Source organism: Mustela nivalis (assembly GCF_964662115.1).
Source record: "Mustela nivalis genome assembly, chromosome: 2".
Taxonomy (NCBI): Eukaryota; Metazoa; Chordata; class Mammalia; order Carnivora; family Mustelidae; genus Mustela; species Mustela nivalis.
In genome coordinates, this window is record NC_139021.1 from 101,959,578 (window position 1) to 101,981,584 (window position 22,007).

General features: G+C 39.0%; 1 protein-coding gene across 5 annotated transcripts in view; it reads left to right on the top strand.

The window, feature by feature from the left end:
* ZNF37A (zinc finger protein 37A) overlaps positions 1-15,266 on the top strand; it is a 29,300-nt gene extending 14,034 nt beyond the window's left edge. For 4 of the 5 annotated variants that reach the window (XM_082720830.1, XM_082720831.1, XM_082720833.1 and 1 more), the window contains one exon: positions 6,918-11,351. In XM_082720830.1, coding sequence (XP_082576956.1) covers positions 6,918-8,371 — 1,454 coding nt within the window. In that variant the 3' untranslated portion in view covers positions 8,372-11,351. Of the gene's footprint in view, positions 1-6,917; positions 11,352-14,932 lie in introns of those variants that run through there. The other variant, XM_082720832.1, reaches the window with a different exon arrangement.
* Positions 15,267-22,007: the final 6,741 nt, after the last annotated feature.

Genomic DNA, 22,007 nt, shown 5'->3' on the forward strand with positions numbered 1-22,007 from the left:
TGTTAATATGGTGAGTAATCTTGATTAATTTTCCAACGTTAAGCCAACCTGATATGTCTGAAATACTTTCTCCGTCATAATGTATTTTGCTCTCATAATCTCTGAACTTGACTTTTTACGAGTTTATGTAGGATTTTTCTGTGTGTGTGTGTGTGTGTGTGTGTGTGTGTGTTTGTGTGTTCATAAGACCTATTATCCTGTAATTAGCCTTTGTTGTAATGTTTTCAGGTTTGGGGTTGAAGACTGTTCTACTTTTGGGGGCACCTGATTGGCTCAGTCATTAGGTGTCTGCCTTCAGCTCAGGTCATGATCCCAGGGTCCTGGGATCGAGCCCCGCATTGGGCTCCCTGCTCAGCGGAAAGCCTGCTTCTTCCTCTCCCACCATCTCTGCTTGTGTTCCCTCTCCCACTGTCCCTCTCTCTGTCAAATAAATAAATAAATAAAATCTTTAAAAAAAGAAAGTATGTACTACCTCCATAAGATGAGTTGAGCAGCATTTCACACTTTTCTATTCTGTGGATGATATTATGTGAGATTATATTATTCTTTAATGTTTGGAAGATTTTACTTGTGAAGTTTCTGGGGTCTGAGGTTATCTTTTGATGGAGATTTTAAATTTTAGACTGTTAAATTTTAAGTATTTATCTTTGTTAATTTTACCGTAAGTACAACACATGAGGTTTTTGGAACAGAGCAGGTGAATTAGTATTTACTTAAAACTAAGTAACAACTTTGTGGTTCCAGTGTACCTCAGGTCCTTACTCTTGGAGCAATGAGATAGAAATCAGGTGTTCTACATATATACACAAAGTTGGTATTTTGGGTGAAAAATACTGATAAAATGAATCTGGGTGTTTCTATAGAAGAGAGAGTTAGTTGTCCCCCGACCATTTTAAAAGGAGGGAGGAAAACCTTTGCTCCCTTGGAAAGGATCCTGAGTTTGCACTTTACCCTTTGGACTATGAGTAAATTTCTTCAGAGGAGAGAGAAGACCAGTGTCTCCAGCCTTATACCCACGATGTCACCAGGGCTCCTGGTTCTGGTACCCCCACTGAAATGTGAGTCTCCCTGGAGTCTGTCCGTATCTAATTAGTCATTAATTACTTTCCAAACCTCATTCTTTTACCTTAAGCTCCAAGTTTTATTTACATTTGCTTAAAAAGTCCTAGCTGTGCAGAAACATAAAATTTATTTTCCCTACAGTCCCACATAACCACTCATTTTATTTCCGATTTCTGGCCAGTTTTTCTATGTACATGCCACTCCTCAGTCATTTTGGTTTAGTCTTTAACCACCAAGATGTGTCTTAGAAACCTAGATGCTCTTCAGGTATTTCCGTTTGCCTTTTTACCTGGCCCAGGGTACCAAACCAGGGCCAGCAATTTGTCTTAGCATTTTGCCCAGACTTTGCTTGGCTTACAAGGACATTCTGTTACCCATAGAGCTCTGGCCAGCCAGTTGAAACTGACTTGAATGCCTTCCAGGCTGAGGCAGGGTCATGAAGCATTTCAGCTCAAGACAGGAACAGATTCTGTACCACTTTCTAATAACCATAGTATAGGTCAACCTGCTCCCAGAGGGCTTGTCCGAGGTCTGTTGCACTACCGGGTATTTCCTCAAATACTTGAAAGCTTCTGATAATCACTCCTGGTTGCAGATCACACTTAGATTGCAAATGAGTGGTTGATTTTCACACATGCACACACAAAAGCACAATCCCAGAGGGTATACCTGGAAAGAACGATCTTTCAGTTGTTAGAAGTACCCCCCCACCTCGCCCCAAACCCGGTCCCTAGCATGACTTCTCACTGTTTGGGGAGCTTTGGAATCCCCACCCCCACCAGTCCAAATCTTTGATTTTGTTGTCTCTTCAGAGGGACTGCCTTAAATCAGTCAGGTCCAAACAGTCCCGCTTGTCCATGACCCATTCCAGCCGCCCCAGTTCTCTAAGGTGTGCATGACACCTCAAGGTGTTCCACAGGGAAAAGGTAGGGACTGTTATGTTCTGTCTTTTGATCAGAGCATCAAGCACGCATGAGAGAAGCAGCTGCCAGTTTGAATGCCTGGGATCCACTACAGTTTGTCGTTGGGCGAAGCAGGATGGATGGCAGTTAGGGAGAGCAGCAGAGGCATTTCTCCTCTGGGAGAGCTCCAAGGATGGGTTGGAAGGACGAAGGTGAACAAGAACTCTGTTCCCATGTTGTTATAAAGGTTCACTTTCCCAGGTGTCAGAGTTTTTGCTTTACTTCCATTGTTAAAAATCTGTGTATCTTTCTTTTTTTTTTTTTTTAAGATTTCATTTATTTGATAGAGAGACATCCAGAGAGGGAACACGAGCAGGGGAAGTTGGAGAGGGGGAAGCAGGCTTCCTGCAGAGCAGGGAACCCGACCCGAGCCGAAGGCAGATGCTTAACAACTGAGCCACCCATCTGCCCCAAAATCTGTGTATCTTATCGATAACTGTAACTTCGTGTTTTTTCCAGTCATCTCTACTCTCCACCAGAACTTTGATCTCGAGGGTCTGAGTGCAAGGGAGACCAAAGCCTTTTAAAAGAAAAACATTTTTACACAGTTTAAACAGAATTAATTCTAATCCTTGAAACTGTTCTTTGGCCATCCTCTTGGCCTGGAGTTGCTGACAGGAGAAAGAGATATGTTATGTCCGGGGGAGTATTCAGGGTGAGATCTTGAATTTTCAGAATTTTCAAAATAAGTGCATATACTACCACTGGTCCCACACATGCATCCCCTTTTTCCTAATCATACCCAGTAAATAGACTTGAGACCATCCCTTTTTGAGGATAGCTGCATTTAATAGTCTGCTTTGCTAAGGTGTGAGTGCCAGGAAGGAGGTGGCACAGATAAACTTATTCTTGCTCATTTTTGGAAAGTCAACAGTGGTGAGATATCCTCTAGAGGAAGTTAAAATTGAGTTTTGATTGACTGCCCCACCACCTTGTACCTTCCACAGGAATCCTGAGGTCAGAATACAGTCTGCTTCTGTGGTCTGGGTTGTGTGCAGGTCCTTGCATCAGAGCTAGCCCCATGGTAATGACCTGGATGGTTCTGCCAGGATCCATGGTGTTTCCATAGCTCACAGCACCACAGGGCTGGCTTCCAACATCATCATAGTCACAGCATTCTGCCCTGAACAAGTTAACCTCATCTGCTTGGCAGAGCTGAAGGTTACAACAGAGCAGACAGCATAGTCACAGCATTCTGCCCCTGAACAGGTTGACCTCATCTGCTTGGCAGAGCTGAAGGTTACAACAGAGCAAGCAGCTAGGAAAAACCTCTGTGACTCCAGACTTTGGAGAGCTACCAGCAAAGCCTTTCTTGCAGGGTTTTATTGTAAAAAGTCTTTTCACCTTGCCCGTGGTAGATTCCAAGTTGATCTACCCAAAAATTGGGTTCGGCTAGGGACCCATCATCAGTCTCCAGTGGATTAAGCATCAGATTTTAACAAGAGCTCATTAGCAAGCTCAAAATGACTTTTCCAAAAGACAGCTTCCAAAGTTTCTTTTTGGACACTGCCTCCCTAGTCATGTTCTCTCCTTTGCACAATCCCTCTCTGGGGCAAAATCCTCAGTCATGGAGTCTTGCTCTACCTCCAGTATTGTAAGCTTCTAGACAGGGACACTAAATCCTCACCCATAGGGGTGCATGGGTGGCTCAGGTCATGATCTCAGGGTCCTGGGATTGAGCGCTGCATCTGGCTCCCCGCTCAGCAGGGAGCCTGCTTCTCCCTCTTCCTCTGCCACTCTCCCTGCTTGTGCGTGTGTGCTCTCTCTCTCTCAAACACATAAAATCTTAAAAAAAATTTCCTTACCTTCTTTCCTCAATGGGGATGATTGTCTTTAGGACTTACGCCATATTCTTTTCTACCACATATTTGGGTGTAGTAGCCACAAAACAATACAACCTGTTTTAAAAAATTCCTTCCCCCCACCCCTTCCCTTAGTGCATATTTTGCAGCAACTCCTAACAGCTAATTTAGCATTGGCAGGTTCACAGTCACAGCTGTGTGGACCCCGGCTGGGGCAGAGCTGAGGCTGCAGGCCTGCCATGGACATTTCTTTTAGGTCCCCCCCACCCCACAGCCTTCAGGATTTCTTCTGTGACCCATGGGCTGTTGAGAAGTGAGTTGCTTCTAAAATCATTTTTTTCTAGTTATCCTTCAGTTCTTGAGTTCTAACTTAATACAGAGAATTTCAGTTTCTTGAAATAATTTCAGTTGCTTGAAATTTGTCAATACATAAATGTTCCATGCACACTTGAGAAGGAGGTATAGTCTGTAATTGTTTTGTATAATGTTCTGTACTGTTTTTTTTTTTAAAGATTCTATTTATTTATTTGACAGACAGAGATCACAAGTAGGCAGAGAGGCAGGCAGAGAGAGAGGAGGGAGCAGGCAATATCATGAATATTAAATTTATTCTATACATGCTTTTAAAAAATCTTTCATTAGCATTTTACCATTTTTGCTGGTTTTTACAGAAATATATTTTTTTAAAGTACAGACATTAACCACTAAATCTTTCAGTATGATGCCTAAAAACTTGTGTTTGGTAAGGCTCTCCTGTTAATTCTGATAAAAACCATTTGTTAAACATGATTGACGTAATATCTATTCAGAGTGTTGGAAGAAAATCATAGGTGGAGTTATGGCTGCCAGAAACATAGTTGAGTAAAAGTCAGAGCTACATTGAATATTTAAAAATTCCATGTTTAACAAAGACATTGTTATAGCAGCGTATCTCATGTTCATGTTAAAGTAAATTATACAAACATACTTTTTTTTTTAATTAATTTATTTTCAGCATAACAGTATTCATTATTTTTTCACCACACCCAGTGCTCCATGCAATCCATGCCTTCTATAATACCCACTGCCTGGTACCCATACTTTTTAACTTTTTATTTTAATCGTTTGGTGCTGGGCGCCTGGGTGGTTCAGTGGGTTGGGCCTCTGCCCTCATGACCATGCTCAGGTCATGGTCTCAGGGTCCTGGGATCAAGCCCCGCATCAGGCTCTCTGCTCAGTGGGAAGCCTGCTTCCCCTTCTCTCTCTGCCTGCCTCTCTGCCTACTTGTGATCTCTCTCTCTCTCTATCTCCCTCTCTCTCTCTGTCAAATAAATAAATAATAATAAAATCTTTAAAAAAAATCACCGGGTGCTTATCATGACAAGTGCGCTACTTAATCCCCATCATCTATTTCATCCACCCCCCCCCCATTTCCCTCTAGTAACCATCTTGTTTGTTCTCTATAATCTGTTTCTTGATTTCTCTCTCTCTCTCTCTCTCTCTCTCTTTTTTGCCTTTGCTTATTTGTTTTGCTTCTTGAATTCCACATGTGAGTGAAGTCATATGATATTTGTCTTTGGCTGGCTGGCTTAATTCACTTAGGATTATATTCTCTGGCTCCATCCGGGTGATTGCAAATGGCAAGATTTCATTTTTATGGCTGAGTAATGTTGCATTGTGTATGTGTGTATACACCACATCTTTATCCATTTGTCAATTGACGGACACTTGGGCTGCCATCATAATTTGACTATTGAAAATGGTGCTGTTATAAACATAAGAATACATGTATCTCTTAAATTAGTGTGCTTGTATTCGTAGGGTACTCAGTGGTGCAGTTGTTGGGTCATAGGGTAGTTCTATTTTTAACTTTTTGAGGACCCTCCATATAGTTTTCCACAGTGGCTACACTAGTTCGCATTCCCACCAACAGTACATGAGGGTTCCTTTTTCTCCACATCCTTGCAACACCTGTTGTTTCCTGTGTTTTTTATATTAGCCAATCAGACCGTTGTGAGGTGATCTCTCATTGTGGTTTTGATTTGCAGTTTCCTGATGATGAGTGATGAGTATCTTTTCATGTGTCTGTTGACCATTTATCTATGTGTTTTCTTTGGGGAAATGTTTGTCCATGTTACAGGTCGGTCTTTCTTTCTTAGCAAATGATGCTGAAAGTGTTGGGTAGATTTAGGAAGCAAGTTTTTAAAAACATTATTGGACTGTAAGCTCTAACAGAATGAAGCAACTTGAGTATAAGATTATGGATAAGAATGAACAAATTATGGGGACAAACAACTGGGCTTACAAGAATAAAAAACATTCATTCTAGATTTGTAAATTGATGGCTTGGTTCTAATCTGAATATAGGTTAATATGTTTGCTTCAGTGTGATACCTTTAAAAAAATACTGTCAGTTCTTAGGTTATTGGACTCAGTAGTATTAGTATTGACATTCTATAGAATTGTATGATACATCATTACAATTATAGTATTATAGGTAACAGAGGAGTAAAGACAGTTATACGTAACCAAAAAATATTAATGTACAGGTAAATGAAAGTTTTAGGATCAGGTTTAGAATTGTACGCTCTCATGTTATGCAGCAATATAAAAGCATAACATGTATATACATACACATGCAGGATTGAAGGCTAATGTTAAATCAGATGAGATTTGGTTGGGGGAAAGCCAGAAGACACTGGAAGAGGGTCTGATGGTCAGAAGTCCACTTTTGAACAACTCTGATGGAATAAAGGGAAAAATACCATAATCAAAAGGGCTGTAAATCTGATCCTATGGCAAGAATGGCTTGACCACTCATTGTTTTTCCTGTGTTGTGTGTTTTTATTCCTAGTGCATCAGAGCTAGAAACAGACTTAAAGATATTAGAGATTGGGTTATAGTAGTGTTCCCTTTTGAATTAGAGTTCTTAGAAGTTTGATTTGTTGCTAGTGTGCAGAATGGAAAAGAGAGATGAGACTGGAAGTATGTATACTGTTGTCATAATCAAGACATGAGGCAATAATGAACTAAGTTTGTTCCCCAAAACCTAACTGTTTCTCCTACATATCCTTGTCAACTAATCTTCCTTGTCACTCTATTTATATTTCAGAATTAATTAATAACAGTAGAAACTATTCAAGAAAGAAGTTCAGTGGGTTTGACAAAGGTAGAAATTGGCTCCATATTGATAACTATGAAAGAATTCATTCTGAAGAGATACCTTATGAATATAATAAAAATGGGAATGGCCTCCACCTTAATGAAGACTTTGTTCACCATCAGAAAATTCAAATTTTGGAACAGCCTTTTGAATATAGTGAATGTAGGAAAGCTTTCCATGAGAATGCACTCTTTGTTGTACATAAGAAAGCTTACACAGGAAAGAATACCTGTGAGTACACTGGATATGGGAAGATCTTCAGTGATATGTCATCTCTCATTGCTTGTCAGAGAACACATCCAAGAGAGAATCACTATGAATTCAATAAATGTGGAGAAAATTTCTTTGAGGAATCCATTCTCTATAACCATCAGAGTGTTCAGCCTTTCAGCCAGAAGTCAAACCTCATTCCAATTCAGAGAACCCACTCCATTGACAATTTACTTGAATATAATGGATGTGGAACGTTTTTCAGTGAAAAGTTAGTCTTTGGTGTACAGCAGAGAACACACACAGGAGAAAAAACTTATGAATGTCATGAATGTGGAAAAACCTTCAACCAGAAGTCAGCCCACACAAGACATCAGAGAACGCACACAGGGGAAAAATCTTGTGAATGTCCTGAATGTGGGAAAACTTTCTACAAGAATTCAGACCTCATTAAACACCAGAGAATTCACACAGGGGAGAAACCTTTTGAATGTCAGGAATGTGGGAAATCCTTCAGTGAAAAGTCTACTCTTACTCAACATCGGAGAACACACACAGGGGAGAAACCATATGAATGTCATGAATGTGGGAAAGCCTTCTCATTTAAGTCTGTCCTTACTGTACATCAAAAAACACACACAGGGGAGAAGCCCTATGAGTGTTATGAATGTAGGAAGGCCTTTCTCAGAAAATCAGATCTCATTAAACATCAAAGAACTCACACAGGGGAAAAACCTTACGAATGTAATGAATGTGGAAAATCCTTCTCTGAGAAGTCAACTCTCACCAAGCATCTAAGAACTCACACAGGTGAGAAACCCTATGAATGTATTGAATGTGGAAAATTTTTTTGCTACTACTCGGGTTTCACAGAACATCAGAGAAGACACACAGGGGAGAAACCTTTTGGGTGTACTGAATGTGGGAAAAATTTCCGTCAGAAGTCAGCCCTAATTGTCCACCAGAGGACTCACATAAGACAGAAACCTTATGAATGTAATGAATGTGGAAAATCATTCTGTGTAAAGTCAAAACTCATTGCACATCATAGAACACATACGGGGGAAAAACCCTATCAATGCAATGTTTGTAGAAAATCATTCTATGTGAAGTCTAAACTTACTGTACATCAACGAACACATTTGGGGAGAAACCCTATAAATGTAATAAATGAGGGAAGTCACTCTGGGTGAAGAGTTTATAGAAAAAACACAAAAGGGGAGAAAAATCCATTGATATAATCATTTTTGAGAACATCTTTGGTCTAAAGTCAGTTCTAACAATATAGCAGAGAACTTACAGAGGGGAGAGAATGAATGATATGAAGCTATAGAATATAGAAAACTTTTGTGTTGGAATTTGAACCGTAGAGTATATCAGAAAACTCAGTGGAGAAGACCTATTGGTGAATGAATATAGGGAACCTTTTGCCCAAAGCCACACCTCACTAAACATCAAAGAAAACATCTAAGTTAGAAACCTCTATCAGCATTCATAAGGTAGAGAAGATTTTACTTCACAGGCTTTAGAAAATGCACAAATTGTAGGACACTTTAGGGAAGCATTTTCTATGAGGTGATATTTTATTAGGCTTGTGTGATATTCTTGATGTAGCATCTGGTGGATGTTGGAAGTTACTAGAGAAAACGTATTAATTATGTGGAAGCTTTAAGTTAAAATCTACGCTTATACATCAGATTTTGAATTGAAGGGTTTCTAGCAATTTAGGAAGTGAGAACATTTTCATTTAGAAATAGCATTTTATTTTTGTTAAGATACACTTTGACCCATTGCCAGGTCTGTTCCCCTGTTTAAGGTATTAGATGTGACACTGGGTGTGGTGCATAACAGTGAATTCTGGTACACTGAAAAGAAATTAAAAAACAACAACAAAAAAAAAGGTATTAGATATGAAAACACACCACACTGGGACCAGCAGTTGTAAGCACATAAGAGGTTTACTGCTCAGGCATATGCAGGATGAGAGAAGATTTTTAGCAAGAGGATTCATCAAAAGGACCTTCTGATGTCCAGGTAAAAGAGAGATTCTGGATCTCATGATACACGTAGGAGGAGCTTGCTAGCAGGATGTTTTAGTAATTCTGGGGCAGACTGATTTTGAGTGGCTCATTCTGGAAGAGTGAATCAAAGGGGAAAGGTGAGTTGCTATGCAGGCAGCTTAGTGACTGTAGAAGTGTGTGTGGAGCATAGGTAGTTTCTGCCCTGGCAGGTGTCATCCTGTTGTGAGTGACTTACGGTACCTAACTGTATTTCTTCTTGTACTTAACACTTTTCATATGTGATGTAACAGTTTCAACAAAGTGAAACATTTATATGTGAAAGTACATTCTTAAATATAGAGCTTTAAAAAAGCACAAGTAGATAATACTCTTGGGTAGGTTATAGTAGCTTGTAGCAGATCAGTGTACTAACTGAGAACAACTAGAAAAATTTCACAAAAAGCATCTATTTGAATGCAGCCTATTGCTGCAGAAGCAGAGGACTAGTGGTAAAATTCAGGAGAGGAATGAATCGTGGAGAGCACATGCGCAAAATGCAGCTGTTTCACCTGGGAGCCCTTGCCAGTTCTGGCCACACGGAGGAACCTGAGTACTGAGCGTGGCTCAGGTAAAGGCTGAAACTCTTTGTAGGAGGATGAAGACCAGAAGCCAGTGGTACTTTTGGCAGTCAAGGCTGGAGTGAAAAATTCTTCAACATTAGAGATCAGACACATAACCAGTTTTCCAAGAAATTTTTAGAAGACTGACTCAGCACAGGGCAGGAGGAAAAGATGCTGAAAGTAGATTTTTTTTTTTCAGTACTGAGAAAATATGATTAGAATTTGGGAATTGCCTGTAGGATGGGCCCTTTCTGAGCATAGCATGCGATTAGTAAAAAGCAAGGTTATACCAAAGGTAGATTGTACCTCGCTGCAGTTGTTCCAAATATTTAAGGAGGAGAGAATACCAAGCTTTTCTGAACTTTTCCAGAGAAAGGAAGATGGAACTTTACTAATTCATTTTGAGAGCTGAGTACAATCTTGATACCAAAACCTGTAATAGACATTTCAGGAAAGTAAAGTTACCAATATTTTATGAATTAAAGTGCATAATCCGAAATTTTAAAAAAATTCAGTCATATCCATGGACCAAGTAATGTTTATTAGAGGAGTCAAGGATTTCATATTTAAAATGAAATCAGTTTGGCCATTTCTTCCTCTCACATTCTCCTTTCTCCCTTGTGATTTCTATATTTCTTTCCTGCCTTCCTTTCCTAGAATGGAAGTCAGAACAGGCGTGCCATGAAGGATGAGAAAGGTATTGTGGTGAGGTATCCACTAGCATCAGAGCATTGAGGGCAGCTGGAAAAGATGATCAGCATGGCTGAAATATTTAACATTGAGCAAATAAGAAAATGTGTTGAGGATGATGGGAGACAGATTGGAAAAGGCTTTCATAAAAATGGAGAAGGGGGAAGTTGGAAAACAGCAGAGTGTTGGATTGGAATGTAACTCATAGAAATCGTGTATGTGTATGTGTGTTTTATGTCTCTGTCTGCTGAGAGGGCCTACGCACAGTGACACCCCAGAAGCAGCACACGAAGTACCAGGCTACTCATTTTTTTTTAATTTTTTAAAAAATTTTTTTAAAAGATTTTATTTATTTATTTGACAGAGAGAAATCACAAGTAGGCAGAGAGGCAGGCAGAGAGAGAGAGAGGAGGAAGCAGGCTCCCTGCTGAGCAGAGAGCCCGATGCAGAACTCGATCCCAGGACCCTGAGATCATGACCTGAGCCGAAGGCAGCGGCTTAACCACTGAGCCACCCAGGTGCCCCAGGCTACTCATTTCTAAATGCTGTCCTCCACCCAAAAAGGAACCAGGTCTCTGGAGTGATGGCTGATTCAAGGTCAGAGATAGGAAGAAATAGAGGAACTTGAATCATCTTAGCTACCAGACAGGAAATGTTCAAAGAATCTTGGAAACAAAAGAGCCATCTTGGACAAATTCCACTGGCCAAATTTGAGACAGTTGGAACATCAAAATAACGATAGAATCAGAACACAAGAGACTTAATAAAATGGAATCCGTTAATTTATAGTGATGTAAATAAATGAGTAAATTCATGGACAAGAAGGGAAAACTTTCTTTACATAAAAATGCCAGTTAGTAAAAGGAGAATAATGAAATAGGAAAATACCATTCAGCAGCCATTGGAGTGGTGGTTGATTTAGGAGGTAGTTGCCAACATAGGATAGGGTTTGTGGGTAGAGGTTTGATGAAGAATAGGGTATGGGCAAAATGTTCAAATATCTCTCCACAAAATACTAATCAGCTGCAAAGGTAAATGTGGTGATTTATGATTAAACCCAGCAGACACCAACGTGATTAGGTGATCAAAGTTCACCTCACCAGTGGAGTAGGACAGGTCAACATGATGTATTCCTTGATGGGATGCACTGAGAAGAGCCAACATCATCTGTGTGGTATTTTTGCCAAGAAAGTGTGACCTGTGTTTGCTCAGGAGGAGATATCAGGTGAACCCATTTGAAAGGTTATTTTACTGAATGCAAAGCTTATAGTCTTTAAAAATGTGAATGACATGAAAACCGCTCCGGATGGAGAAGACTGAGCTATTTATTGATTTTAGAGAGTGAGTGAGCAGGTAAGTAAGGGAAGGGGCAGAGGGGGAGAATCTTCAAGCAGACTTCCTGCTGAGTGGAGAGCCCCAAGCAGAGTTTGATCTCACGACCCTGAGATCATGACCTGAGCCAAAATCAAGAGTCAGACTCAACTGGCAGAGCCACCCAGGCACTCCAAGACTGTAGATATTTTAAAATAACAAAAAAGGAAGACTAGACATTGTTAGAACAGTTGGCAAAATTCAGTGTATGGTGGTGTTTATCAGTGTTTATCTCCTGACTTGGATGATTGTTGGGTGGTTCTGTATGTTACTGCCTTTGTGGAAGATACACACTGGAGTGGGTAGTGGTAATGGAGCCTTGTGTCTGCAGTTTATTTTCAGATGCTCTAGAGAAAGACTAATTCGTGTGTGTGTGAGTGCAAGTGTGTAAGGGACAGCCACAGACTGGGAGAAGATAATCACAATGCATATCTCAAACCAAGCACTCTTCTACAGAATATAGAAGGAACTCCAACAAGTCAACAAGAAAAAGAAAAATAGCAGATTGAACATAATTTCAGGAGGTGTGGTGCAGTTAGGGGAATCTGAGTGAAGGGGATATGAGAGGTTTTTTTTGGTATTGTGCTTGTGAGTTTTGTAAGTGTGAAACTATTTCAGTAAAATAAAAGTTTAAGTTACATCAGTAGAAAAAGTAAGTGAAGCCACTTATTTCAACAGATGCAGAAAATGTATTTGATAAAACGTTATACCCATTTGTGGTTAAAAAACAACAAAACTAGGAATGCTCATCAAAAACAAGGAAACCAGGGTGCCTGGGTGGCTCAGGTGGTTAACTATTTGCCTTCCACTCAGGTCATGATCTCCAGGTCCTGGGATCTAGCCCCATATCTGGCTCCCAGCTCAGCGGGAAGTCTGTTTTTCCCTCTGCCTCTGCCTCTCTCCATTCTTGTGCACTCCCTGTCTCTCTCCCTTTCAAATGAATAAATCTTCAAGGAAACCGATACACAGCAAACATCATACTAAGTAGGTAAATATTGAGGTATCTCTTCCTGATATTAACCAGACAAGAATGCTTGTTACCACTTGTGTTTAACATAGGACTGAATTCTCTAGCTCATCAATAAAACAAAAAGGAAAAAGGAATTTAAGGAATAAAACTGGGAAACTTGAAGCATAACTCATTGGTAAGTGGTATTGTTGCATAGAAATGTGCAAAAAAAATCTATGGAGATATTATCAGAAGTAAGCGAATTAGCAATCTCACTATAGAAAAAATTGTTTCTATATATAAACTACCAATAGAAAGTAAATTGATACCAGGAGGTGAGCTGTATCCACCCAGGATAGGAGAGCAGAGACCAGATTTACCTGCCTGCCTAAAAACACAAGGAAAAGGGAAACAGATAAAATCTAGGAAATAATTGTTTTCATGTTGGTGGACTGAAGGCAGTAAAGGGGCAGGGATCCCTGCTAGTGATGGGTTTGCTGCATTGTGGTGATGCTTATACAGGAGTATTTATCAAATTAAATCAGGATGTAGACTTTACTACTGTTACATTGCTGTTAGGTTTACAATAGTCCTAAAACAGTAAGTTCTAGAAATCCAAAAACTGCATCACCAAATTAAGGGATGTTTAAGACCAAAATAAATGGAAGGATATATTCAGTGTGTTGATGACTGTACGTGCAACCCTAATCACCATCTAGCAGCTAATTAGAAATTAGCAAATCTGAATTTATAAAATGTATATGCAGAGACACTGACTAACTATAGCTAGAAACTAGAAAAATAAATTGAAAATAGAAAAACAGATCTAAAAAAAAATAAAAAAAAAAGGAAAAAGAAAAAAGAAAAACAGATCTACAGGACTTAAATTGCTGGATATCAAGACTGTGGCACAGGCACAAGCATAAACCGTGTCCAGAAACAGGCCCAAATATATTGATGTATGACAAAGATGACTCTGTAATATTGTGGTAAAAAGATAGTATTTTTGATAAATGCTGCTGGGTTAATTGGCTCTCTGTAAGTGTAAGAAAAACATTTTGACTATAGCCACCCACCCTACACAGAAATTCGTTTCGTATGGATTGTACATCTAAATGTGAAAGGTAATACAGTTACACTTTTAGAAGAAATATAGGTGAGCATCATGACTTTGGCTTAGACACCTTAAGAAAAAAAAAATAGATAAATTCAACTACATTAGAATTAAGAACTGCTGTTTGTTCAAAAACAAAAGCCAAAAGCAGCAGAGGAGTTAAAAACCAGCCACAGACTGGGAGAAGATAATCACAATGCATATCTCAAACCAAGCACTCTTCTACAGAATATAGAAGGAACTCCAACAAGTCAACAAGAAAAAGAAAAATAGCAGATTGAACATAATTTCAGAGTATATTTAAATGACCAGTAAATGTGGAAAATTACCCAGTTCATTAGTCATCAAGGAAAAGCAAATTCTAACAAAAACGTAAGACCACTGCACATGAGAATGACTACAGTGATGAAACCAACTGATGATGAAGATCTGAAGCAACTGGTAAATAAATGAGTCTGGTGGGAATGTAGGTTGTGCACTTTGGGAAATGGGCTCTTTCTACTAGAGCTGAACATACATGTAAATTTTGCCTGCATGATTATACTTCTAGGTTTATCTCGAAAAGAAATACATGTTTCTTGAAAGAACAATCATGGTGGTAGTATTCTTAATAGCCCAGAAGTGGAAACAGCACGAATGGCCACCAATGCTAAAATGCACGCATAAATTGTGCTCTTCATTCAGTGCCATATTCTACAGCAGTAGGAATGAATGAACCACAATTACATGCCCAGAAGACTAAGTGCTGTGTTTTTTCCTTCAAAAAGCAGGCGGATGTAATACATGGTGTTAGAAGTCGGGATAGTGGTTGCCTGGATGGTGGCAGGTTGCAGAGATTGACTTAAGGGGGCTCCTCTGGTGCTAATAGTGTTCTTTTTATCTCAATATTGCTTGTCGGTGTATTCAATTTACAAAATTCATGGCAAATTTTTATTTATATATATTCATGTTTGAGTATAAATGTTCCTTAATAAAAGCAGGAAGTCTGACATTGTTCGCTCTCTGTTTAGAGTCCTCCAGCAGCTTCCCATCTCACTTAAAAACACAGCACAAGATGAATAATGAGAACAGCAGCAGTGAGCATGTGTGTGAAGAACCCTGTGTAATAAGTGCTTATATATGTGAATTTACTATGTAAAATATTTTGTTCTTTTCACTATGTGACAACAGTGGTGGTCCTTATTAAAAGCTACCCAATTTACCTTACTCAATTTATATGTTAAGTGAAATAACATTCCCCAATTTTACCATATCTCTTACATGTTCTCTCACTCTCTCCTGGCATATAAAAGTGGTTATGGCCAGTGTTTTACATTAATTCTTCAATAAAGAATTCAAACATTGTGTTTTTGAAGTTTTCACCTGCCTCGGGGTCCATCAGTGGGTGTAGTGAAAATACTAATTATACAGGATAAGCAATATTGGGGTGCCTGGGTGGCTCAGTTGGTTGGGCAGCCGGCTCTTGGTTTTGGCTTCGGTTGTGATCTCAGGGGCCTGGGCTTGAGCTCTGAGTCAGGCTGTGTGCTCAGCTAGAAGTCTGTTTATGGATTCTCTCTCCCCCTTTGCCCCTCCCCTTGCACATGCACATTCTCTCTCTCTCTCTCTATCTCTCTCTCTCTCAAATAAATCTTTTTAAAAAATAAGCAATATTGAGTTAATTGATGAAAGCAGATGTGAAGAGTACTAGAGTTCAACACTGTTGCTTTCCATTATATGAGAAAATATCCAGCCGAAATGTTCCAGTGAGAAATCCTCTTAGGTATGAGTTGCATATTCCAGTATAACAGGAACTATCTACATTTGTATTATGATGTATATACATATTTTGTCTTACTCATTTCTCTCCCAGTATGGGAGAGGCTGTAGAATTAGAGACCAGATTGCCTGGGTTCTTATGATGTTGTCTGGCTCTATCACTAAATAGATTTGAGACCAATTACTGTCTGTACTCAGACTCTCATCTGTAAAATGGGGACATTAATAGTAGCTAGCTTATAGGGGCAATTTAATATGAGCTGTGCATGCGTTAAGTGTTATTTCTTCAATTAACTTTCAAAGAACTGATAGGTTCTTACAGACTCTTTATACCCAGCACTCATTTTTCTCTTGATGGCAGAGCCTTAACTTGTTTTTCACCTTAGCCTTGGAAGGTTCAGAGGTAAAGGTTGATTGGAGTATGCCAGTCACTAAAGACACTCCTCAAGAGATTTGTTTGGGATTGGCACATGTTCTAGTTCTCGCCAGAGTTGTCTGCAGAAGTGTTCTGGAAACTTCTGGAGAAGGTTTCTTACCCAGCTGAAATGTTTTATGTCTGGCCTTGACACTTAGTTCTGTCTTGCGCCCCTCAGAGGAGGACAGTGGACCTAGGACGGTATGCTGAGAGCGAAGGGCTCATGAGGAGGTGATGAGCTGTCTGTTCTAACTGTTCTGCAGAGAGAATAGCTGCAGGTTGTAATCAGTGGCAGGCAGAGCAGTGGTGTGGCTACCCTGCCCAGGCAGGGCTGCAGAATGGGCCTCTAGGCTGGCCAAACTCTTGTTTGGGAAGCTGGTCAGGCCCAACTATGCTCCTGGTTCCCCGGCCAGATGGCACCAGCGTCCTCACTCTGCAAATGTGGAGTGCTGTGGACCATGTTTTCCACTCAAGGCAGCTTCCCAAGTGCTCAGGTCAGGCTTTTTCATCAGGTAGGGTGGGCATCTTCATTCAGGAGTGGGGGGGGGGGGTATATATTAGCCTCCCTGACTGGGTGAAAGGGAGACCAGCTCCAGGCCCTGCAAGACTCTGTGTGTGTGCGTGTGTGTGTATGTGTGTGTGTGTGTGGTCCTTAGGCTTATTCTGTGGTGGTGCATAATTCCCTAACAACACAAGTTTAAAAGGTAAAAAAGAAACAACTTAAAAATAACCGTGAATATCTTTTATTGGGTATATATCATATAAAAATATCTAAATTGTAAGTAACCTCAATAATGAGAATGTGTCAGGAGAAGTAAAAGTGTAAAGCTTAGGAATGCTGTTAAATTTAAGTTGTTATCAGTTTAAAATAGTTACAGTTTTGGGCGCCTGGGTGGCTCAGTGGGTTAAAGCCTCTGCCTTCGGCTCGGGCCATGATCCCGGAATCCTGGGATTGAGCCCCACATCGGGCTCTCTGCTCGGCGGAGAGCCTGCTTCCTCCTCTCTCTCTGCCTGCCTCTCTGCCTACTTGTGATCTCTGTCTGTCAAATAAATAAATAAATAAAATCTTGGGTGCCTGGGTGGCTCAGTGGGTTAAGCCGCTGCCTTCGGCTCAGGTCATGATCTCAGGGTCCTGGGATCGAGTCCCGCATCGGGCTCTCTGCTCAGCAGGAAGCCTGCTTCCCTCTCTCTCTGCCTGCCTCTCCATCTACTTGTGATTTCTCTCTGTCAAATAAATAAATGAAATCTTTAGAAAAAAATAAATAAATAAAATCTTTAAAAAAAATAGTTACAATTTTAAGATACTTGATATATTTCATGGTAACCACAAGGGAAAAACCTACAGCATTTAAATAAAAGAATATGATAAAGAAGTCAAAGCATACCTACCAAAGACATCAAAACAAACGGATAAGCAAGAATAGTGGATCTACAGAGGAGTCAGAAAACGAACAAAATGACAATTTTAAGTCCCTACCTATCAGTACTGCTCTAATGTAAAGATGGCTTCTTCAAAGACTAGAATGATTGAATGGATAAAACAATAAAATCCTACAATATGCTGCCTGCAAGAGATTCTAGCATTAAGATACAGACTGAGGGCTGGGGCGCCTGGGTGGCTCAGTGGGTTAAAGCCTCTGACTTCGGCTCAGGTCATGATCCCAGGGTCCTGGGATCGAGCCCCACGTCGGGCTCTCTGCTCCACAGGGAGCCTGCTTCCTCCCCTCTCTCTCTCTGCATGCCTCTCTGCCTACTTGTGATTTCTCTCTCTCTCTGTCAAATAAATAAAATCTTTAAAAAGAAAAAAAAAGATACAGACTGAGGGCAAGGGGATGAAAAAAATATTCATCCAAATGGTAACCAAAAATAGCAGAGGTAATTACTTAAATGAGACAAAATCAACTTTGAACTAAAAATAGTAGAAAGAGAAAAGTTCATTATATAATGGTAAAAGCATCAACCCATAAAAAAGATAAAATATTTGTTTATATTTATGCACCCAACATTAAAGCAACTAAATACATAAAGTAAAACTAACTATTCAAAGGAAAAATAAACAGCAATACAATAATATTAACGGACTTAAATACCCCTCTCTCAAAAAGGAGAGATCATCCAGAGAGAGAATCAACCAGGAAACAGCAGGTTTGAACATCACTGTAGACCAAATGGACCTAATGGACATATAAAGAGCATTCTACCCAACAACAGCAGAATATACACTCTTCTCAAGCCCATGTGGAACCTTTCCTAGGGTAGACTGTATGTTAGTCCACAAAACAAGTCTTAGCAAATTCAAGAAGATTGAAATCATACCAAATATCTTTTCTGACCGCAATGGTATGAATTTAAAAAATAACAGGAAGATAATTGGAAAAACTCACAAATACATGGAAATTAAACCATATTCCCTTAAAAACCAGTGTATGAAAGAATAAATTTAATGGGTAAAATAATATCTTGAGACAAATGTAAATGGAAAGACAACATACCAAAACATATTGGAATGTAGCAATAGCTATCCTTCTCAAGCTATTCCAAAACACAGAAGAAGAAGGAATGCTTCCTAATTCATTCTATGAGGCCAGCATTACCCTGATACCAAAGCCAAAAAGAGGCACTACAACAAAAGAAAACCATAAAAAAAAAAAAAAGAAAAGAAAAAGAAAACCATAGGTCAATATTTCTGGTGAATATAGATACAAAAATTTTTGATGAAATGCCAACAAACTGAATTTAATGGCACGCTGAAAGGATCTTTTACCGTGTTCAAGTGGGATTTATCCCTGGGATGCAAGGGTGATTTATCATATGCAAATCAATAAAAGTGATACAACACATTAAAAGAACAAAAGAAATCATATGATCATTTCAATAGATGCAGAAAGAGCACTTGACAAAATTAAACATCTTTTCCTGACAAAAACTCATAACAAATTAGTTACAGAAGGAACACATCTCAACATAGCAAAAGCTGTATATGACAAACCCACAGCTAATGTCATACTCAATGGTGAAAGTCTGAAAGCTTTCCCTCTAAGATCAGAATGAAGACAGGGGTGTCCCCTGTCACCACTCCTATCCAGCATAATACCAAAAGAGCATTTAGGTAAGAAAAAGAGATAAAAGTTGTTAGAATAGGGTTGGAAGAAGTAAAACTGTCTATATTTGCAGATGGCATGATTTTATATAGAGAACATCCTATAGACTCCACCAAAATATTTTTAGAGCTAAGCAATGATTTCAGGAAAGTTGCAGGATACAAAATTAGCAGCATTTCTAAAAATGCTGTTCTAAAAACAAATTTTCAAAAAATAAAATTGCTATACACAGTATCATGAAAAATAGTAAAATACCTAGGAATAAATTTAACCAAAGAGATGAGAGGTCTTTCCACTGAAAAGTATAAGACATCGATGAAAGAAATGGAAGAAAACATGAATGGAAAGATATTCCATATCATGGTACAAGAACTAATATTTTGAAATCTCCACATTAACCAAAGCCATCTATAGATTCAGTGCAATTTCTATCAAGATTCCAATGGAAGTTCTTACAGAGGTAGAAAAAAATTATCCTAAAATTTTGTATGGAACAACTAAAGGCTCTGGATAACAAAGACAATCCTGTGGGAGGTTCACACTTCCTGATTTCAAGCTATCTTATAAAACTAAGGTGATCAAAACAGCATGGTCCTGGCACAAGACAGACATATAGACTGATAGAAATAAATCGAGAGCCCAGAAATAAACCCATGATGCCTATATAGTCAACTAATATTTGACAAGGAAACCAAGAACACTCAATAAATAGTGCTGGGAAAATTAGACATTCACATGTAAAAGAATGAAACAAACCCTATATTACACTGCTCAGAAAAAATGAATTCAAAATGGATAAAAGACTTAAATGGAAGACAAGAAACCATAGAATTCCTAGAAGAAAACATAGATAAAAAGTTCTTAAACATGGGTCTTGGTGAGGATTGTTTTTCATAAAACAACCGAAAGCACAGGTAACAAAAAATAAACAAGCGGGACTGTCTTGAACTGAAAAGTTCTGCACAGCAAAAGAAATGATCAACAAAATGAAAAGACAATCTATGGTATGGGAAAAAATATTTGTAAACCACATATCTGATGAAGGGTTAATATCGGAAAGATACAAAGAACTCATGCAATTCAACAACAACAAAAAATTTAAAAATGGGCAAAGAATCCAAACATTTTCCCAAAGAAGATATTCATATGGCAATCAGGTACATAAAAAAGGGGGCTTAATATCACCAATCACTAGAGAAGTGCAGATGGAAACCATGAGATATCTTTTGCTTGTTAGAATGATTAGAAGGGGAAAAAAAAAGAATGAAAAAGAAGAGAAAAATGCTAGCAGGGGTGTGGGGAAAAGGGAAACTGCATTGCTGGAGGGACTGTAACTTGGTGCAGCCATTGTGGAAAATAGGAAGAAGGTTCCACAAAGATTACAAGTGCAACTACCACATAAACAGGTGTTCCACTTCTGGGAACACATGTGAAGGAAACAAAATGTCAATGAGAGATCTGCACCCCCAAGTCAGGTGGAGCATTATCTACACTAGCTAGGCATGGAAACAACCCAAATTTTTATGGGCAGATGAATGGGAAGAGAAGGTGTGGTACACACAATACACACATAGTGGAACATTCAGCCATAAAAAGAAGGAAACCCTGCAATTTGAGACAACTTCGATAGACTTTGAGGACGGTATGCTAAGTGAAGTGAGTTAGAGAAATACAAACACTGCATCATCTCACTTATATGTGGAATGTAAAAACCAAGCAAACAAACAAAAAACCATACAGAAAAAGAATTCAGATTTGTGCTTACCTGAGGGGGTGGGTGGGAAATGTGAGAATTGGATGAAGGTGATCAAAATGTATAAACTGTAAGTCATGAAGTAGTACTGCATATGTAAAGTCCAGTCTGATGACTAGAATTAGCTCTACTGTGTGGTATATACAAAAATAGTGAAGAGAGTAGATCCTAAGAGTTCTCATCACAAGGAACATTGTTTTCTTTTGTATCTATATGAGACGATGGATGTTAAGTTACTGTGATAGTCATTTCATTATATAAATGTAATCTATATATAAAATACATTATATATCTATATATATATAAAATTTATTTTATATATATTCTTTCCTTCTTTACATTTATATAAAATGTATTTTATATATAGATATATATATGTCAGGTTATGCTGTACAGGTGAACTTATACTATGTATCAATTATATCTCAATAAAATTGGGGCAAAAACACATGGAGTAAAGGTGTTTATAAAAGTGGAACCTATATTCTACCCCAGAGGAGTGTTATTTAATGGAAAGAATGTGGTAGACATTCTGTAATGCATTTGGAGACAGGCCTAAAACTATGTAATTATGATGGCTTTCTGAGGGCACATGTAACCTACCCTGACAAGACTACGATTTATGGACACAGGGATGGTAGCTGTGTCTGTGACCCATTAAGAGAATTTTTAAAAAGTCATAGAGATGGTTATAGTGCTATGTGTAGGTGTTCTTAAAGTATTAAGAATGTGCTAGGTGGGCGCCTGGGTGGCTCAGTGGGTTAAGCCGCTGCCTTCGGCTCAGGTCATGATCTCAGAGTCCTGGGATCGAGTCCCGCATCGGGCTCTCTGCTCAGCGGAGAGCCTGCTTCCCCCTCTCTCTCTCTCTGGCTGCCTCTCCGTCTACTTGTGATTTCTCTCTGTCAAATTAATAAATAAAATCTTAAAAAAAAAAAAGAATGTGCTAGGTGTTCTTAAAGTATTAATAATGTTTCAAGGAAGGGATGTGATAAGCTTTCAGAATGCATTTAGAGAAGTGTTTGAAACACATGTAATAAAAATGGTTATAAGAGTAATGGGAC